At 39.2% G+C, this 20,854-nt stretch overlaps 1 protein-coding gene across 1 annotated transcript in view; it reads left to right on the top strand.

Annotated features, from left to right (window-relative positions):
- Window positions 1-20,854, top strand: part of ATP11A (ATPase phospholipid transporting 11A) — an 89,095-nt gene that overhangs the window by 38,263 nt on the left and 29,978 nt on the right. The window contains exons 14-23 of the mRNA XM_042458417.1: window positions 204-367; window positions 2,325-2,396; window positions 3,051-3,124; window positions 3,406-3,509; window positions 4,716-4,897; window positions 10,695-10,946; window positions 14,170-14,344; window positions 16,273-16,375; window positions 18,625-18,770; window positions 20,041-20,100. Of these exons, the coding sequence (XP_042314351.1) occupies window positions 204-367; window positions 2,325-2,396; window positions 3,051-3,124; window positions 3,406-3,509; window positions 4,716-4,897; window positions 10,695-10,946; window positions 14,170-14,344; window positions 16,273-16,375; window positions 18,625-18,770; window positions 20,041-20,100 (1,332 nt within the window). The remainder of the gene's footprint in view (window positions 1-203; window positions 368-2,324; window positions 2,397-3,050; window positions 3,125-3,405; window positions 3,510-4,715; window positions 4,898-10,694; window positions 10,947-14,169; window positions 14,345-16,272; window positions 16,376-18,624; window positions 18,771-20,040; window positions 20,101-20,854) is intronic.

The raw sequence follows: 20,854 nt of genomic DNA, 5'->3' as shown, positions 1-20,854 counted from the left end.
ATAAAACAATAGAAGTTAAATGCTAATAGAATACCCTACTGTGAACTTTTCTTATCTAAAAAGGAAAGCCAGATGTGCATACACCTGATTCTGCACATCAGTCCAATGCAAATAGAATTGGTTATGCAAAGAAATTGTTTAATATTGATGCTATTTTTCTAGGAATGGAAATGTATACATCAGTGTTTCTCTTTCATAATTAGGACAGAGAAGAACTCTTTTTCCGGGCTCTGTGCCTTTGTCACACTGTCCAGGTGAAGGAAGATGACAATGTTGATGGGTTAAAGAAGGCCCACCTGTCAGGGAGGTCCTCTGTGTATATTTCATCATCCCCTGATGAAGTTGCTTTAGTTGAAGGGATTCAGAGGTATGTTACAACACCAGTTGGGTGGCAACATCAACATTGCAGGGATGAGCTATTAACACATGTACGGTGATAAAAGTCTTTGTTCAAACTACAAGAAAGATCAAGGTGAACTTCTTAATCAATTTTTGTCTGTAGGAAATTATAATCATTGGAATCAGAGGGGGGTTGATGTGCAAAATAGTTTAAAAGTTCTAATTATCTTAACAGTGGTAGCAAAATCAAAGCGTGTGGATTAGCCTTTGAATGTCTTCATAGAAAAATAGAATTTTCTTTTGCTTTCAAAATCCTGCTGGTGTCATTTGATAGACCCTCTCTGGCTCTGTGTCTGAAGATCTTCAAAAATATTTTCCGTGGGGAAGTAGTGCTTTCCTCCAGTGAAGCATGGTAAGAAGGACAGGCTTTGAACCAGAAAGAGAGAATTTCAGTGCAAGACACAGCTTTACTGACATAAATCATATGTGTAGGAGGGTGCTTTTCTGCTAGTCTTGCTAGTACAATATTAATACAGATGGTCAAGAATAACTTTGTAGTATAGTATTGTTATATATTTTAATCATGTTTTATGTTAATTTTATAGTTTGGGAGGGAGTGTTGGGTCAGTGTTTTGTGGGTTTTATTGTTCCTATATTGTGTATTGTATAAACTGTTGTTACCTGCTTTGATCCTCAAACGGAAGAGGCGGAATATAAATAAATATTTTATTTATTATATTATTTATTAAGACAAGATTAGGGATGGAAGCTATATGAAAATCTTGTTAGTTCAAACTTATTTTATGTAAAATTTACACTTACTGTATTTTCCAGCGTATAAGACGACCCCCAACTTTTCACATAAAAAAATAGACTTTAGGACATACTCACAGTACAAGGCTACCCCTATTCCTTGGAAGCCAGCAGCCGGCCGTGCACGCGCGCGCCAGCTTCTAAGGGGCCTTTGGCGGCCCCTCAGAAGCCTGTGCATGCGCTCTGGGGCTGCTGGCTTCTGAGGGGCCTCCAAAGGCCCCTTAGAATTTTTGAGGGTCAAAAAGTCATCTTGTACGCCAGAAAACACGGTACTATACTTGTTTAGAAAATAGCATTTTTGGTGCAGGAAACATTTTTGATGCAGAAATATTTGTGCAAAAATTATGTTATCTGTGCAAAAAATGATGTTTTCTGCACATGCAAATAAGTCTCCTTGTTATCTGTACAGAAAATGCTGGCTTTTGCACACGAGAATTTTGCATGAAATAAGGGCCAAAAGTAATTGGCTTTAAAAGCTGTAGTTTTCAGATACTTTCTTAGGCCAGGAAAAAATTGCAGAATCGTTTTTTGTGGGTGGGCTATGTGGCCATGTTCCTCCTAGAACATGGCCACATAGCCCAAAAAACCCACAAAAAACTATGGATGCCGGCCACGAAAGCCTTCGACTTCAAATTGCAGAATCACTTGTTACTCTGTTCAAGGAGGAAATTAGCAAAAAAAATGTACATCCCTAGGCAAGGTGTAATCTGCTTCAAGGAGCTTCAGAGCAGAGAGACTTTATAATATAAAAGCCTTACGTTCTTTCAGATAGGATAATGATTACAACTACATTAGTGGCATCCTCATGAAAAAGAGAAAAGGATAGTTATTTGAGTGTTGATAGTTTAGGTGTGCATGTAGTGAAGAGGAATTTATGCAGATATGTTTACCACATACAATATTCAACAATACAGTGTGTCATGAAATAAAGGACATACATTTTAATCCAGCTAGATGAAAACAAATTAGATGAGATGGCTGTTATCTTGAGACTAAGCACAGGCAAAGAGAAATCCTAAGGCAGCTCAAACAAATATGTTTTTGTGCTCTGTAAATGAAATCATAATAGCTGTTGCTAGCATACATAACCAATTATACAGTTCATTATATTACAAGAATGAGTGCACAAATATAGCTGTTTTAACTGTGGTGTATCTCTGATTTAATTTCAGACTTGGTTACACATATTTAAGGCTGAAAGACAATTTTATGGAAATTTTAAATCGAGAAAATGATATTGAAAGGTTAGTTGTTTTGAGCATGCCATAGGACTGTGTTGGGGTGTGCAATTTTTTGGTGTCAAGAGTTTGATAATCAGAACTTCACAATTCGCTGGGGCCATCAGTTATTCTGCCAGTGACAACTCTGTAGTTCAGGAGGGTACCAGAGCATCTTTCCATCCCACAGAGTCCTGTGGGACCATGAAGCATTTCATATGGGTTTGGGCCTGTAGAAACAACACTCTGACATGATTTCAGTGGGTCACAAAAAAGGAGCTCCAGTCCTTCTGCAAAATTCAGTGTGGTCCATAAAAAGGTTGAATGGATGCATGCAATCTGTGGGCCATGTGTTATCCTCTGCACTCCACATAAATGTCATACACATAGCTGTTTTAAATCTTGCATATCTTTAGAAAAATGTACTTGAAAAACATTGACCTCAGATAAGCCTAGTTTATTTCAGGGGATAATCTGTAAAACAGGCTTGAATTTTGAGTCAAAGAATGGTGTTTCAAGGAGAGATTATTTTATGATTTTAAGGACCATCTGAAGATGGAGTGATGTGTGCTTTTAATTCTCAGTGTGTATATGTTCATGCATGTAGGCGCTCATATCTGTGTTAGTATGTAGAGAAAATAAATTAAAATATTGTGAAATAACTAATTTCCCACCCTACAGGTTTGAACTATTGGAGATCCTCAGTTTTGATTCAGTAAGGAGACGGATGAGTGTGATTGTTAAATCTGTAAAAGGTAAAATGCAAGCAACCCAACCAATCATAAATGTGTATTGAAGTTCTAGGACTCTTGCTTTTAAGTCTGAAATTTTAATTAGTATACTCATAATTTTGCCTCTTGTTCCATCATATTTTTATAAACTGTGCTTGAACTTCCAATTCAATGTCCATTAACATACATGCTAATTTCAAAAATATTTTATAATTATCCATTATTATATTTTAATTTTATATGGGAAGACATGTTATATCTATATTTGAAACCAATGTTAAAATTTGGTTTGTTTACATTTTCAGGGGAAATATTTCTGTTTTGCAAAGGAGCAGATTCTTCTATATTTCCTCGAGTTACAGAAGGCAAAATAGAACAGATTAGAGCAAGAGTTCAGCGCAATGCAGTGGTAAGATCTTGTAACCAGAACACATTCTTTATCTTCTTTGTGTTGGAGCAGAAATCTGCAAAGCTTCCCTAAATTTGGGGCAGGGACAAAGACCATTGTGTTAATTCCATCTCTCCTTCATTGTACATGTTGTTGAAAGTCCATGTATACATTGGGTATTAGAAATACCAGTAAATGGTGTAGAGGTTGAGTATCCCTTATCCAAAATGCTTGGCACAAGAAGTGTTTTGGATTTTGGATTTTTCAGATTTTGGAATATTTGAATATATGTACATAATAAGACTCCTTGGTGATGGGACCCAAATTTGAACATGAAATTCATTTATGCTTCATATACATCTTATATCTTACAAAGCCTGAAGGTAATTTTATGTAATATTTTAATACTTTTGTGTATGAAACAAAGTTTTTGGACACCAAACCATCAAAAAGCAAAGATGTCGCTATCTCAGCCACCCATGAAAAAAGTTTTGTTTTTTGGAGTATTTTAGATTTTGGAGTTCCAGATAAGGGAGACTCAACCTGTAGTGATTGGATGTGAGTTTCAGAAATGAGTGTTGCTGGGACCCAAATTCTTCTTCCACTTGAATTAAATCTGAGGTGGTTGCCCGTTCTAACCTTCTGCCAGGCTTTTTGCCCAGAACTGCAGGATGCAAGGCCCAGTAATTCATCAATACTGGTAACCTTTTCTCAGAGGCTATCAAAGCCTCTCATTTAATTGACACACTGCCACATAAGTTGTGATACACCATAGTAAGAAGGCATATCCTTTGTTCCTTCCCTCAGTGGTTAGCTGCTGCTGCCATTATACTATGCATATAAGTGGGAATTAGAGGAAAATACAGGCAGGTACAATGAATGGGCTCAGTGTTGGACTGGGCAGGGAACTCATTTTCTGAAAAATTACCTGTTTTTTCCTCTGAGCCAACAAGAGACACAGTGAATGTTTGGGTTTTTGTTTTGTTATGTTCTGTTTTTCAAAACCAGTAAGAAGGCTTCAATAGGGGATATAATTCCTTGGGCTTTTGATTTTCTTGTAAGTTTCTGCAGAAGCATTACCTTGCCCAGGGTGGTTGACAAACTTGAATTAAGCTAGAACATGAAGAATAAATATGAATTGTAAACTATGTAAATTAGCTTAGATGGAACTGAAATTCTCTGGAAAACTTTCCGTTATTTCTCTGCTTTCAAAACAATGTTCTTTAGGAGGGTCTGCGAACATTATGTGTTGCATATAAAAAGTTCACCTACGAAGAGTATGAAAATGTAGAGAAGCAGCTTCAGGAAGCAAAGCTGGCTCTGCAGGATCGGGAAAAGAAGCTGGCAGAGGCATATGAACTTATAGAAAGGGGGCTTATTCTGCTTGGTGCTACAGCTGTTGAAGACCGGTTAGTATGCTCCTCTTAACTCAAGGATAAGTGTCAAATGCACTAGGCTTTATATTGTCTGTTGAAGTGATAATCTTTCCTCACCTATCCATATTATTTGTGTGATTGAAAAATCTCCAGCTCTGCCCATGATAGCAGATTTAGGGTCTTGTATAAATAATTGTATCTTGGTTTAGTGAGCTGAGATATACACAAGCATTATGCATATGCTTGCATCTTTTTCCATCTTTCCTTCAAGGCATGTCTCAATAAACCAGGAAGTTTCCAATTAATCAGTTTCCCATTTTGTCTGAACTGTGAAACCATACTTACAAGCTTCAATCCTAGTTTAATCTGGGCCTGGATAGTTTCCTTATTCCAATAAAATGAGAAATGATAATTAATTAGAGATTTCCTGGTTTATCACAGTTTGGAATGGAACTTTGGAAAGGGTATGTATTGCCTTATTTGTTGTTCTGCCCACATAGCCAGTTGTTAACATAATCACTGTTGACAGTATGGGAGAATACATTTACTACACATTATGTTAATACGTTCCATGTGCACACAGACGCTGTGTTTACAAAGCCCCATGTTTTCCCCTCCTGAGTCCAGTGGAGCTGCAGACTCATCTCCAACTGACCTTTCTTTCTCCTTTTTAAATGTCATCATTCTCAGCCAAGGGAATTGTTGCATTGTTGCTTCTAAGAGACTTCCTAGATTGCTTGTAGGTAATCAGAAATATATGTCCTAGTACAACAGTATTCTGTTTTTGGTTTTTTAAAGGAAGAGAGAAAATACATTTTTAAAAGATAGGGGCAGGGGAAGGAATAACATGTAAACCAGCCCCACTCATTCTTCCTGGAGGAAGGATGATCCAGGGACATTGATACTTGGGTGGAGGAAAGGCATTGTGTGCATATGTGCCTTCAAGTCACCTGTTGGCTTATGACCTCATGAATTTCATAGGGTTTCTTAGGCAAGGAATACTCAGAGGTGGTTTTGCCCGTTTCTTCCACTGAAATCCTGGATCCCGCTGGCAGTCTCCCTTCCAAGTTCTAACCAGGGCATCAGTGGTCATTAATGTGGAAAATGCAGTGTTTCCTGGGAGCATTTTATTTTGTAACGCATCACATCCTAGCTCTGACTTATGTAGCTAAGGAGTTACATGGGCTGCATTTGTAGCCAAATTGCTCATTTATATCTCAGTTAAGTAAGCCAAGAGAGGATAATCTCAATGGTCCCAAGTTTGTTTTATGTTCATGCTTGTTTACGTATATACCACTGGATGAGGGAAAACAAGCTCAAACTGAATCCAGACAAAATGGAGGTACTTACAGTAGGGGCTCCAAAACCAGATATTGGGTTGCAACCTCCAGTCCTGGAAGGGCTCACGTTCTCCTCTAAGGACTGTGTTCGCAGTTTGGAGGCACTTCAGATGACAAATCAGGTGAATATGACGGTCAAGAGTGCCTGTTATCAGCTTCAGTTGATACACCAACTGCGCCCTTTTCTGGAACTGGGAGATCTGGAAACTATAGTACATGCACTGGTAACCTCAAGACTCAATTTTTGCAATGCACTCTACATGGGGCTACCCTTGTGCCTAGTTTGGAAACTACTATTGGTGCAGAATATGGCAGCCAAGTAGGTCACCTGAACAACTAAGAGTGACTATATAATACTAATTTTGAAGTCACTCCACTGGCTGCCTATTTGTTTCCGGGTGCAGTACAAGGTGTTGGTTATCACCTTTAAAGCCTTATATGGCCTGGTTCCAACTTATTTAAGGAATCATGTACTTCCATGCAACCCCCTTCATAAACTCAGGTCCTCTGGGAGGAACTTATTGCAGCCCCTAAAGACCAGATTAGCTGCAACTTCCCAGAGCACTTTTTCCGCAACTACTCCCAACCCGTGGAACGGCCTGCCAGACAAGATCCGTCAAATTACCAACCTAGACAGATTCAAGAAAGCTGTTAAGATGGATCTTTTCCGGCAGGCCTTTCCAGATTAAAGTACTCTGCCATACATTGATCTCTCCCATATATGTTATGATTCTGTCCATCATTATTAGATTTAATTTTTATGTAATTTAAATTCTGATTATTTAATTCTTTTTTAAAGGGGGATATGGTGTATATGTTTGTATGATTTTTAAATGTTGTATGCCTCTTTCATTGTTTTCACAAAAAGCGGGATATAGATAAAAGTTTTATTTTATTATTATTATTATTATTATTATTGGTACACAAAATACCTTACAGACACAATCACACAAAATTTTAATAAAATATGCATAAAACAAACTAGTACATAAGAACTTAGAATCAAAGAGCTGAAAACAGAATTCTCTGTATTTATCTACTGCTTCTTTCTTTAACAGTTGTTCTTATTCCTCCAGTGTTGACTCTCCCATTGCACACTTTTGCTTGTCCAAACCATTAACCTCTGCTTGGCACAGCTGACCAACAACAGTCCTGTGGCAGCATTTAGCAGCAGGATAATAATGATTAACAGTTCCCAATTAGGTTTCATAGCAATTAGCAGCACAACAAATTGATTCCACAGTGGAACTAATTGTTCTGTTAAGTGGGGGGGGGGGGGGGATCTCTCTGAAAACACAACCTTGGTCTAAAACAACCTAGAAAGCTGGGGTACTAAACAAGCTCACTAGCCCCAGTTACTAACTATAATAATGTGTGTGTGTGTGTGTGTATACGCATGTGTGCCTTAAAGTTGTCTTTCAACTTAAGGTGATCCAATATTCCATGGGGTTTTCTTATGTAAGAAACCTTCCTCTGAAATAAAGCCATAAGCACCTTGTATTTGTTGGCAGTTTCCCATCCAAGTACTAACCGGGGAGACCCTGATTAGCTCCCAGGATCAGATGGGATTTGGTGTCTTTAGGGTATTTATGCTCTTATCACAATGAAAGGAAAGTGATGAAATAGGGGAAACTCCTCTCAATGGAAAAGGTTTTCCACTGATAAAGTAGAGCAAGGTGCCCTGAATTTCACTATATATATCAGATCAGAAAAATATTAGGTCTCAGTCTTCTTAGATTGCCGTAAAAGTAACAAGCAAGTATTAAAGACGGATATTTCTACTCACAAAGATTCACTTGCAACCCCTACTAATGGACAGCCCAACCAGTTCATCTTTTTGGTGTCCAACTTTGGAACTAGGGTGGTATTTAAAAATCCTCACAGAGATTTCCGATTCTAAAACTACTTGTAGGTGGTGAACTGTTTATGAATTGAACCTATTACTACCAGTTAGGGGTTCGGCCAAGACATTTTGCTGCCTGAGGCAGTACCTTTGTGGGGGTTTCCCAACCCTTATCCCATTACACTGCCACCAACTATAGGGGTTTCCTTTCTAGAGATCCTCCTGTGCCACGAATTACAGGGATTCCCATCAAGGAATTCCATCACCACTATGGCCAAATATGGGATTTGTACTTTTTGAATGTGAAGACTTCCATGGTGCTCATATGAATCCAGTAATGGATTCAAGTCTTTTGCTCCAAGTCTCAAGTCCTTGCAAGATATTTTCAAGTCAGTTCTCAAGTTGAGTCTCAAGTCTGAGAGCCAACTTTAACAGAAAAAAGGAGGTGGAGGATCTCAACACCACCTCAAGCCCATTGCTTTACATGTTTGTTGTTTCTGGATGAAACTACACCAGCAAATTGATCACTAAAAATATACAAGTTGTGAGTCGAGTCTGTGTGCCATTATTGCCAATTCGAGTCATTGAAGTGACTTGACTCCAACTTGAGTCCAAATCTACATCACTACTGAAATCATCTTCTAGACTGAAGGCTTTCCTACCTCTGCCACCAGTGTAAGGGCTTTCTCTGGTCCCCTTTGTGTGACCTCAACTGTAGGAACTCAATGCCCTCAATGTTCCTATGAGAATGTATACAACTTCTGACCCTATTGGACGCCACCCCTTTTGTTCAATCCTGACATCCAAGATACCTTGTCTGAATCAAAGCTTTCAGTTAGATGGCATTCCCAGAAGCCAAAAGTGTATAAAGACATAAAATTTTTAAACAGAACAAAGCAGATTAAATATTTTTTTACTTTGCAAATACCACACATTCTGTCACACTTTTCTCTAGCTCAGAGCCATAAAATACCACTCATTTATTCCTAAATGTGACTCTCTTAACTCTAAATATTTATACCCTTTTACCCAAACTAACATACCATTTCGTTCATACACACTATCTAATACAAATATAAATTAATTCACATGCCAGTTGTCATTCACCAGCCTTATGCAAATCTCATCAAACATTCCACCAATTATCATTATGTCCAACATTTCATTCTCTCCTCTCTCCCAACATTTCCTTAACTTATCAATTACTAACCAGTAAATCAAAGAACATTTCCCAATACAGTAATCACAGCCTTCTACTCACCCAAGTCAAGATGCATTCTTTTTGTACATGAGGAATAAAATCCCAAAAGCATCTCTCCCCATCTCTAATAGTAAAATACAAAAATAACACATCAAATAACTAAAATTAATCATATATCTATTAAGATTACTCTTCTTTCCTGATCTGTTACCTGAGCAGAATGCCTCCTACTGCTACTATCTCATAGATTTAAGATAGGAAGTCAAGTCCCATGGGTTGTTTTCATAGAAGAAGGCAAATCCCTGTTTATGGAGCCATATATACAAAAATGGAAAGTAACCTTGTCATTAGAAGTCTGCAATACAAATTTGAACAGTATAAAGAAATAAAGAAGGGGGGAGCAGAAGGAAATGAAAGAATAAAAAGTGAAGATTGGAAGTATAAAATAAAGTGTGTGTGTATGTGTGTGTTCATACACTAAGTTTCAGTACAAAACCACAAATTCTTAATAGTGCAGAGAATACCAGATTTTATTACTTCTTTACTTGATCCTGGTTTATTGCTTATTCAGATGCTGAAGAAACAATGGCAAAATGTCCTTTTTTTTTTTTACTGTTCACCATCTCACACCACATGGAACATGGCAAATCCAGTAAAACAAGTCTTCATGTTTCAACAGAATTTTAATCTTCAGACTGCACAAAAATAAAAGGCATTGTGAGCAGTTCAAAATTTAATTACATCTTGCCAGTTTAACTTATAGTGGTTAAAATGTGCTGTTAGAAGTGATGATATCCCCGTTAAAACAGGAATGGGAAGCATGGAACCCTCCAGATGTAATTCAACTGCATCCCCCATCATCCCTTAAACTCATAGGAATTGGAGTCTCTTGAAAGCAGGAGAGTTATATGTTCCTTACCCTTGCTTCAAAACGAACATTTGTTGTAACTTCACTAGAAAGAAAAATCCCAGCCCCTTTAATCAACAGAGACAAAAACCACTGAGTAATTGTTAATACCAAAGTAAATACTATATTTCAAGGCAGCAAAAATTCCTTATATTTATATTTACCAGTGAATTTTCTAATATGGCAGATATCTTTTAGATACCTTTTACCCTTACTGATTTCCTCTACTTTGTTTTAGGTGCTTTGTCTTATCTTAGTCTAATGTATTTTGCACCCTACTTTATTATATTTGTTTTTATTAACTAGTATTGGTTTTAACTCTTAACTCTTGTCTTAATTTTATATGAGCTTTTAGATGTGACCAAGTTTTATTTTTGTATGTATTTTGACGCTCAGATTTTCTATTTTGTATTTTGCCATTTGTATTGTGCATTTCTTGATACGGTCAGCTGACTAATCAATAAACTTGTTGTTGTTTTAGAAAGTTGCCTACATTTTTAATTCCATATTTTGTCAATAATTCTTCATTATCTTCAAAGTCTACAGGAAAAAGCTGCAGATACCATTGAAGCCTTGCAAAAAGCTGGCATTAAGGTGTGGGTTCTGACGGGAGACAAAATGGAAACTGCTGCCGCGGCTTGCTATGCCTGTAAACTCTTCAGAAGAAATACTCAAATACTTGAGTTAACTACAAAGAAAATAGAAGAGCAGAGTTTGCATGATGTGCTGTTTGAACTAAGCAAAACTGTCCTAAGGCACAATGGCAGCTTAACAAGGGACAACTTCTCAGGGTATGTTGAAAATATAGATTCCTTTCCAAAAATAAACTTTCTATGCTTCAGGGATAAAACAGAAAAGAGGGTTTAAAAAAATATTAAAGTTAAGCCAGTATCCAAAGACTGAATTTTATAACACTGAGATGGATATGTGTGAGTTTTCATGGCTATTGGGTGTATTTTCAACCTGCTCCTTTACAGACCAGAGGTATCAACCTGTTTGGTGGTGTTTCTCTCCATGTGTCTATGTGTGAATCTTCTTTTCTGTCTCCCAAGCCTATGCTCCTTCAGTTAAATTTCCAGCCCTTCTCTCTTTTAAAATGAACATATTGATTTTGAAGTATAGTCATTGTTAACGTCTGGAAAGATTTGTCAACACTGAAAACCATTAAAAATCTGTAAGTTTAAATTATATATTGGATTTCATGAACAAAGTAGATATCTACTCTTCCCAAAGCACTTGTAATGTACTCTTCCAAAATAGAAACATATCGTAATTATTTCTGGTTTTATATTAAACAATGGAGAAAAAAGACATGTTTTTGTGCATTATAGCTCCATATTTTAACAAATGTAAACAGACCTATTTTTCAGTCTGATCTTTTTTTACAAGCAGATATTTGGTATATATTACTTTACTTTGCTTCATTTTATTTATGTAATGCTTTTCCACTATAGAATTTAAGGTGTCATATGCCTAGGTGTTTTCTGTTCAGGCACTGAACTGAGCTAGACCAGCTTAATTTTGGCACAGTTGCTTTGTCATACACCTTTGGATCAGGGCGGGTTACTGTAGCCCCTTAGGTGTTTTCAGACTATGTCATTTCCCATACCATTGGGCATGCTAGCGACATGTACTGGGAATTGCAGGCCAAAAAACACTTGGAGGGTTACAGTTGCCCTCTCTTGTCAATTTACCAAAATCTGCACATTTTAGATCATGGAATCCATGTTTGGCCTAGTTTTGTTAAATAATAAAAATAAATAAAAATTTTATTTATATCCCGCCCTTCCAAAAGATCAGGGCGGCTTACAACATATAAAACATAATACATTCAATACAATAAAAGATTAAAAGCATGCAATTATATCCACATAAAAATAACAATAAAACAATAAAAAGCCCCATAGCCCAACCTCATGGCCACGGAAGAGGAGGGAGGCCCACAGGATATTTAATCGGGGAATGCCTGTTGGAATAGGAAGGTTTTTAAGTCCTTCCTAAATTGGGCCAGGGTGGTAGATGAGCGGAGCTCAGTGGGCAGCGTATTCCAAAGGGCTGGGGCAGCTGTGGAAAATGTCCTCCGAGTGGTGGAGGCTAACCTAGCCCCAGGCACCTTCATTAACTGCTGCCCAGACGTTCTGAGGGTGCGAGGCGGAATGTACGGGGAGAGGCGGTCCTTTAGGTATCCTGGGCCCAAGCCATTTAGGGCTTTATAGGTAATAACCAACGCCTTTTGAGCTCGGAAAGCGAATGGGCAGGCCAATGAAGATCTTTTAGTACTGGTGTTATATGGCTGGTCCTGGGAACACCAGTGACCACCTGGCTGCCATGTGTCTGAACCAGTTGCAGCTGCCGAGTTTGGTATAAGGGTTGCCCCATGTAGAGTACATTGCAGAAATCCAATCTCGAAGTTACCAGAGCGTGTACAACAGTTTCTAAGGTCCCCGCTGGCCAGGTATGGGCGCAGGCTGGCGGGCAGCCGAAGCTGGATAGCAGCGCCCTGAACCGTCGCACTCACCTGAGCAGTCAGGTGAAGCGACGAGTCAAGAAGCAACCCCCAGACTGCGCACGGAGTCCGTCACAGGGAGCGTGACCCCCGTTCAGGACAGGTGGAACACCGCCATTCCTGGACCAGGAGAAACCTATCACTAGTACCACCCGATCCTCCGTTTTCTCTGGATTCAGTTGGGTCGGTTTTCCCTCATCCAGCCCATTACGGACTCAGACAGGCCACGAGAGGAGAGACGCCATCCCCAGTCACTGCATCAGTCGGAGACAGAGAAGATGATTTGGGTGTCATCAGCGTACTGGATAACCCCACGCCCCATGTCTCGGATGATCTCCCCAGCGGTTTCATGTAAATGTTAAATAGCATGGGAGACAGAATGGCTCCTTGAGGGACCCCGTTTTAAGGGGCCTCTCGTCGGAGGCACACGTCTCCCAGCTGCACCATCTGGGACCTCCAGAGAGGTAGGAGCGGAATTTGTATGTCTATTCATTTTGCCACTGTCCTAAGCAAACCTATTAAATGTTATACCCCTTCCAAGATTCCTTATGTACACAGTTGCCCTGTTCACCTGCTGCTCTAACCCAAAAGTTTTTTTGAGGTACATTGATAACAGTGTTTTACAGATACATAGTACAGTATACATTGCTGTCACCTGGGAACTCCAAATCCCCTTCATTCTTGATGTACGCAAAATAACTCCTGCACACCTACACACACACTGCCCAGTCACAACTATTGTAACCACAGTTGCTCTCTTTGAGCCCATTGGACTTCTTGTCTTGATCTGTTTCCTTCTTGGATCTTAGCACCAGAAAAGAAACAGCTGCAGCAAGTGGGAATGAAAAGACTAGTCTCTGCTGTTGCCATGAAACTGATACTTAATGGATACCGTTCACAGGGCCTCCTGCAAAAGATAAAAATAACTTGCTGTTCTACTGTTTGATACAAAGTGAGATGGGAAGAAGAAATGCCATATGAGAGCACCCTGGAGTGTACAGGAATAATCCAGTTTGACACCACTTTAACTGGCATGGCTCAACGCTATGAAATTCTAGGTTTTGTAGTTTTGTGAGACATTTATTTTTCTCTATTAGAGAGCTATGGTGCCACAACAAACTAGAATTCCCAGAATTATAGTTTTGTGAGACATTTGTAGTTTTTGAGACATTTATTCTTCTCTGTCAGAGAGTTCTGATGTCACAACAAACAACAGTTCCCAGAATTCCATAGCATTGAGCCATGGCAGTTAAAGTGGTGTTAAACTGGGTTATTTCTGCAGTGAAGATGCAGGCTAAACCTTCCTACCATAAAGAAATAGCATTCTTAAAAGTAAAGCTTCTGCTCTCCATTTGTTAAAGCTGGAAGAAAAAACTGACGTATGCTTGCTTCAGAGAAGAATATTTGTAAAATGCTGTATTTTGGCATATTGTTTGAAGTATTCTGCAAAACATGATTGGTTAAGCTGTAACATCAGCATTAATTCCTGTGTTTTTGTTGCTCAACAGGCTTTCAGCTGAAATGCAAGATTATGGTTTAATTATTGATGGAGCAGCATTATCATTAATAATGAAACCCCGGGAAGATGGGAGGTCTGGTAACTACAGAGAGCTCTTCCTTGAAATTTGTAGGAACTGCAGTGCAGTTTTATGCTGCCGCATGGCTCCTTTACAAAAAGCACAGGTCTGTGTTTCTCTTCTTCCCATTACATGATAAAGGCTTATGTGTGCAAATATTGAAAATCATCATGTAATGTGTTGCATTTTAAAATGCTAAACACCTACTTTCACAGTGGTTGATAATGGAAGCAAAAATGGAAAACAAGGAGGAAAGAATGAAAGAATTTCTTTAAGGAAGCAGTTAGTTAATGTTACATTAAAATGGCATGCTGCTGTGCCATTGATTTATGTAAATTTTAAGGTTTGATATATCACCCCAAATGACCTCATTTAATGAAGGAAAAGTACTGTATTTTCAGCTGGTACCTGACATGGTGAACTGACATACAGAGGCTTTTATGTCATGTGGGGCTCAACAGACCACCCCAAAAGGGCAGTCTGGAGCCACCTGTTTTTGCTCTCAAGGGAGCCTGCAGCAACCAAACCACATGAGCTCCCTCTGTGCCAAAAAGAACCCACTGAAAGCGGGTTCTTTTTGGTACGTGCAGGCGCCACCATCAGTGTGCCATTAGCGCACCACGGCACATCAGTGATGCAAGCATGGCATCCTGATGTGCAGATGCGCCGCCGCACTTACTCATCATGGTGGCCCCCCGTGTGTCTCTTTTTCTTCTCTTTCTTGAGTGAGATTACTTAAGCAGTAGAAGGACAAAAATGTCACTCAGCAGCACCAAGAACAGTTTAGAGACACTGAGGGGCTGTGCAGACGGCCGTTTGGGCTGGCCTGGGGACAGAGTCAGGGCATAGCATCTCCACGACGCATGCCCCAGTTCTGCCACCAGGGTGGCATGATGGCGTGCAGTGTCATGGCACTACTCTGGCGCTTGTGTCCACATGACACAGCACCAAAGGAGCACTGTAAAGCTGCACTGCTGTAGCTATTGCACCCTTTCCAGGGTGCAAAAAGGAGCTACTTTGTATAGCTACTTTTTGCACCCTGGAAAGGCCGGATCAGGGCCGTGGCATGTGGCTGCCATGGCCCCAATCTGGTGAAAATGGAGGTGCCGGCAGGCCGCCCCTTAAGCGTGGTCTGCACAGCCCTGAGACACACTCACATGCAGCCTCCACACTGCTGTTCATTGCTGCTGCTACTCTAATGGAAGGAGGTTTTAAAATACCTCCTTGCACAAGTATCAGTATCAAACCACTTCTGCTACAGTCTATTGTGCAAGCAGGTTAACTCAGTAGAATCCTGTTCCTTGGAAGAATAGAGATTTTCATACCAAGTAGTCATAGGAGATTATCACACGGAGGTTTATCGTCCTTAAAATGTGGCTAAATAGTCCCTAAAGCGCAAGGGTATGATCTCCGGTCACACTTGTCTCCCATGTTGAAATGGTCATAGAGGCATCCTGTCATTAAAGCGTTCACGGAGCCGCCATTTCTCTGCATAACAGGAACTTTCAGCAGAAATCTCCATAATGATAGTCTGTTCACATAAACATAATGCAACTGCAAATTCTTTCTATCTGTGATAAGGAGGGAGAGCAGACTGAGCTTCTGTGAGATGTAATAAGTGAACAGACACAAATATATGTTTTACTGGCCTGTATCTTTCAACACTCTCTGGAACATTTGATGGCATTTGAAGTACAAGTCTTTACCTCACAGAAAACTTACTGTGCTCAAGTTGTACCCACCTTCTCAAAGTAGTACAGTGGTCCCTTGCCTTATGCGGGGGTCCGTTCTGGACCCCGCCACGTAAGGCAAGTTCTTCCTGTACTCATTCCCATTGAGGATAATGTTGCTCGTGTATGCGGTGGTGCGGCAGTGCAAGCACCATTCAGCATAAGCTGGAAGCCGTGTAATAGGCGACCATGTATGATGCGGGCACACTGTAATAGTAATGTGTAACAGGTGGGAAATGGAACAGAATAACCCGGTTTAAAAAGAACTAGTAATGCTTTTAACACTAGAACTTTTTTTTTCCAGATTGTAAAATTAATTAAATGGTCAAAGGAGCACCCCATCACATTAGCAATTGGTGATGGAGCAAATGATGTCAGCATGATCCTAGAAGCACATGTTGGCATTGGTAAGTGAATCATTAGGCTCCAGTTTAATTTAAGTGGCACCAATAGTCCTGGTGTTTTGAAGTGAATGCCCTTTTCTGTTGAAGAGGGCTTATGTGTATTTGCTAGTCCCAATTAGTGTAGACTCATTGAACAGTGGGATTTACAAAAGTGTTGATTTAGCATTCAGCAGTTGATTCAATGGCATTATTCTGTCTGGGACTAGCAATAGGTTTTAGGCCATAATATTGTCAGGGATGATGGGAGTTGTAGCTCTTCACCTCTGGCTTGAACTCACCACATTGTTACGCACCGGCGCTGACCAGTTTTGGCCAGTGGTTAAAGCTTTGCTCAAAAGCAGCAGAGTTACAGAGAATAGGCTGAAGACCCTGACAAACTCTCCAAGCCTTCTCACTCTTGCTTCCACAGAAGTCTTCACACTTCTTCAGGATCCAGCTGGCTCTTGTATCTTCACCCAAGACACCAGACAACTCAGTAGTCTTCTATAAAAGATCTACTTTATTCTACTATATACAGCTCTAAAACTATCCAACACAACTCCAATTCTCCTCCACAACTACTACCCTACTATCCACTACTACTCCCACAAAATACATTGGGATTCATAGCCATTATTATAGTCATTGGAAAAACACCACCCACTCTTGTCAGTTTCCACCCAGTGGGCATGTACAACCCTTCTCATTGGTTCTCTTGGTTCATCCCATAATTAATGATTTCATCATCTCAGCCTTGTCCACTTTAACAATTCTCAGGTGTGTTCAATTATCCACTTTGCATTTCTGTCCTTGGCATTTAGGACTTCTTAATTACATTACCTCTTACACCTGTGTGGCTCCTAATTGCTTTTGCTGAGTCATCCTGACTCTCACATACAAGTTTTATATCTTTCACTGTATATCCCATGTTGCTTTTTCCTTAACAAATATAATATCCATCTGTTTGGAGGAATTTCTGTTTCCCCCATGAGTGTCTTAGGCCCCATTTCAGTGCTGGTGGAAGATACCCTGTGGACAGCAGAGACACAGTGAAACACATCTGTCATTGTTTAGTGGTAAAGGGCTGATAAAGGGGAACATTGTTAGACAGATCTCTTTGCAGTACCAGTGACCAGTTTACCTGAGGGAACACCTCTTACTATACAATCCACTCCGCAACCTCAGGTCCTCTGGGAAGAATTTATTGCAGCCAACCAGGTTGGCTGCAGTTTTCCAGAGGATCTTCTCAGCTGCTGCTCCAAAAATTAAGAATGCTCTGCCGGAGGAGATCCGTCATATCACCTCTCTTGACAAGATGGATCTCTTCTGGCAGGCCTTCCCAGACTGACCTCCCATTAAAAGGACTACCCCGTCTGCTCCAAGTTGTCTCCTTCCTATTTGCTGTTTTTAAATTGTTTTTATTTATATTACTTTTTAAATTGTTTTGATTGTTATGTTGAGGGTGGAGGGTTCGGGGATTGGGTAATGATGATGATGGTTGTATGATGTATTTTATTTTTCACTCTAACCCACCTCGATCCAGAGAGAGAGGCAGGATATTATTATTATTATTATTATTTGTATTATTATTATTATTATTATATAGCAAATAAGGTAAATAATGATACAACTTTCTATATGTTCAGGTATTTAGCATTAGGATATAGAGAGAGCAAGGGTTTTTTGCTTGTGTTTGGGCAATCATATCAGCTAAATAAACCAAGATATACATTTTCTTTTTGCCTGCACATTCCAACATCACTGCCTCATCCTTCTCAGTGCTCTTTGGTAAGTTAGGAAGTCTTTAAAGAAGCATGGGTGAAGTTGATTTAAGACCCTAGTGTGTTCTGAACTATGGAAGCCATGTTGTCCCAGTCTGGAGAAAATGATGGACTGTGGTTAACTGAAAACTTGTTGGACATAATTGCAATGTGCCCAGAAGAAAAAAGGAAAAGGGCTGTGTACAAGAGCACAAGGTTCATTCATATCTTGGTTTACTAAACAGAAACACAACCAGCTGAACAGTGTGTGCATGTCTGTCTGTATGACTCTCTGTGTATCTCTCCTCCTGAGGTCAGGATAAGGCATATCAAAATTCCCAGTATTCATGTAAACACTATTAGACTTTGGAGCATAAAAGCTGGATATTACTGATTTAATGTAAGAAATTCAGAGTTTGCTCTCAGTGGGATGTTTTCTCAAAACATAAAGGATGTAATCATATTTAAACCATGAGAAAAACTAATTCTTCAACTTTCTCCTCCCCCTTCAAGGTATTATTGGAAAAGAAGGTCGTCAAGCAGCAAGAAACAGTGACTATGCAATACCCAAATTTAAACATTTGAAAAAAATGCTGCTTGTTCATGGACATTTTTATTATGTCCGGATATCTGAACTTGTGCAATACTTCTTTTATAAGGTATGACGACTTCCCTTTTCTAGATGAGAGCAACTGGTGACACAATATCTTCTCACTTTTGTTGTTCATAATATTTCAAGCAAGGACTGTTTATTTTTAACATCACTTTTGACCTAAAAATATCCCATGGCTTAGCCAGAAGTCGCTTCTAAATGTTCAAGGGGGCATTAATCTCACATTTGCAATACTTTCACTTTACCAGCAAATAAGGTTGGAATATCCTCTGGAATGGATTACTGCTCACATTTGCTCCTAATAGGAAGGATGGCATAGTTGTTGGGGTGTTGGATTATGACTCAGAAGACCAGGGTTTTATTTCTTATTCAGCTATCTTGCCAAGAAAGATAGAATCACCATAAGCTGGAAATGACTTGAACGCACGCAACAGCAACATCAACAGAGAACTTGAGACAGATGGAATGTCAACATACCACACAGTATTACTGCAAACCAGGAGGTTTGCTTATTGGATGCCTTGTTTTTACCCATGGGTCAGACCACACCAGTGGTGGTGCATCCAGTGGGGTCAGGTTGCATGGAACCCAGTAAGGGCTTGGACCAATCTAGAGCGCTGATTGATTTTCATGAGTGGACCCTTTTTCTAATGTTGACTGTCATGTTTCTTATCTGGTCTGCTTATAGAAGCTGCACAGCTGCAACCATTCAGATTTTGCCATTGCTTGTGCTAGAAAGACAAGTACACAGCACTGCAGTAACTCTTATAGCGGAAGCATATCTTTTCAGATATACAGTAATACAGTCACAATGACAGTCTTGTCTTCCTTTTATTTGTTTGGTTCTCCTTCTGTTTTGTCCAGTAGCTACATAGGGTGCATTTTTGTTGTTCTTCTTTCAGTTTCTCCACTAACCATTTATTTGGCTATTGCCCAGATTCCTTTTCCCAGTCTTTATTTTTTATATACCTTGCCTTTAATAAGCGCACCTTTAGAACGGGTGTTCTTTTCTTCATTTATGAGGGGAGGAGAAAGATACCCAAGCTATGGGAAACAAAAAAATAATGCATCAGTGTATTTTCATTGGCTGTTCCTCCTTTATACAAATATAAGAGTGCCATAATAATTTAAGCAGTACTGGAAGGCTGGTGTTTTTTATTTACAGTATTTGTTTTTTAGTTCTGCGAGTTTCTTATTAAAGGCTAAGTTTTGTGCTGATTTGAACTTAAATGTGTATTATTTTGTTTCTATGCAGCTGCCACTTCATTTTTAGAATATGATAGTAATGTCCTATATCTATGGCTTTTGTCTTTCAGAATGTGTGCTTCATTTTCCCTCAGTTTTTATACCAGTTCTTCTGTGGGTTTTCACAGCAGGTATATGAGGCTATGTTTTTACATTTTTTTATTGAGTCACCAGACTTTTAAATGTATCTCAATCAGTTTGTTGTGTTTAGTAGACAAATGAAACAATCCACTATTCACCAGCTGGGATTACAGGAAGACTTGTGGGTCATCTAAATCAAAGATAATTCAGGGTCACAATGGATGATTGTACCTCTAAACAATGGGGCTTTTGATTGTGAGGTCAAATAAACATAGTACAGGCTGCTTTTTTTTTTTTTACTTTTTTCCACTGCCATGAGGATGAGGAGGAGAACATAAACATTTCAGGCTATTACCAGGTTGATAATTCTGCTTGGAACATAATGAATGGATAGATCCTCAGGTTCACTCCTGAACTTCTGCTTTTGTTTCATGTTCTCTCACATACAGTATAAAGATTATATTTCATATGTAAGTTTACTACCTGAAGTGTACAAACTTTGTATGGAACTTACAGTTGCAATGAATTTATAGTTAGTGTGAAAAGTATACAACTAGGATTGGGCACATAGTATGGGCTAAAAACTCTTAAAATTGCTCACCCTTGTGAGTAAGAAATTATTTAAAAAATTAGCTAAGAGCTCTTCAGAGGAAAATTATCTTATGAGTTTTCCAGATCTATTGGGTTATTAGAGATCATTGCCTGCTTTTTTGGTATTTCCTTGAAATTACAGACAACGATGCAGAATAACTAATAAAATAGCTGATGTAGTAGTTTTATACTTTGACATTATCATGTAGTCAA

The sequence above is a fragment of the Sceloporus undulatus genome, chromosome 3, assembly GCF_019175285.1.
Source record: "Sceloporus undulatus isolate JIND9_A2432 ecotype Alabama chromosome 3, SceUnd_v1.1, whole genome shotgun sequence".
NCBI lineage: Eukaryota > Metazoa > Chordata > Lepidosauria > Squamata > Phrynosomatidae > Sceloporus > Sceloporus undulatus.
This window is presented reverse-complemented; position numbering and strand designations above follow the sequence as displayed.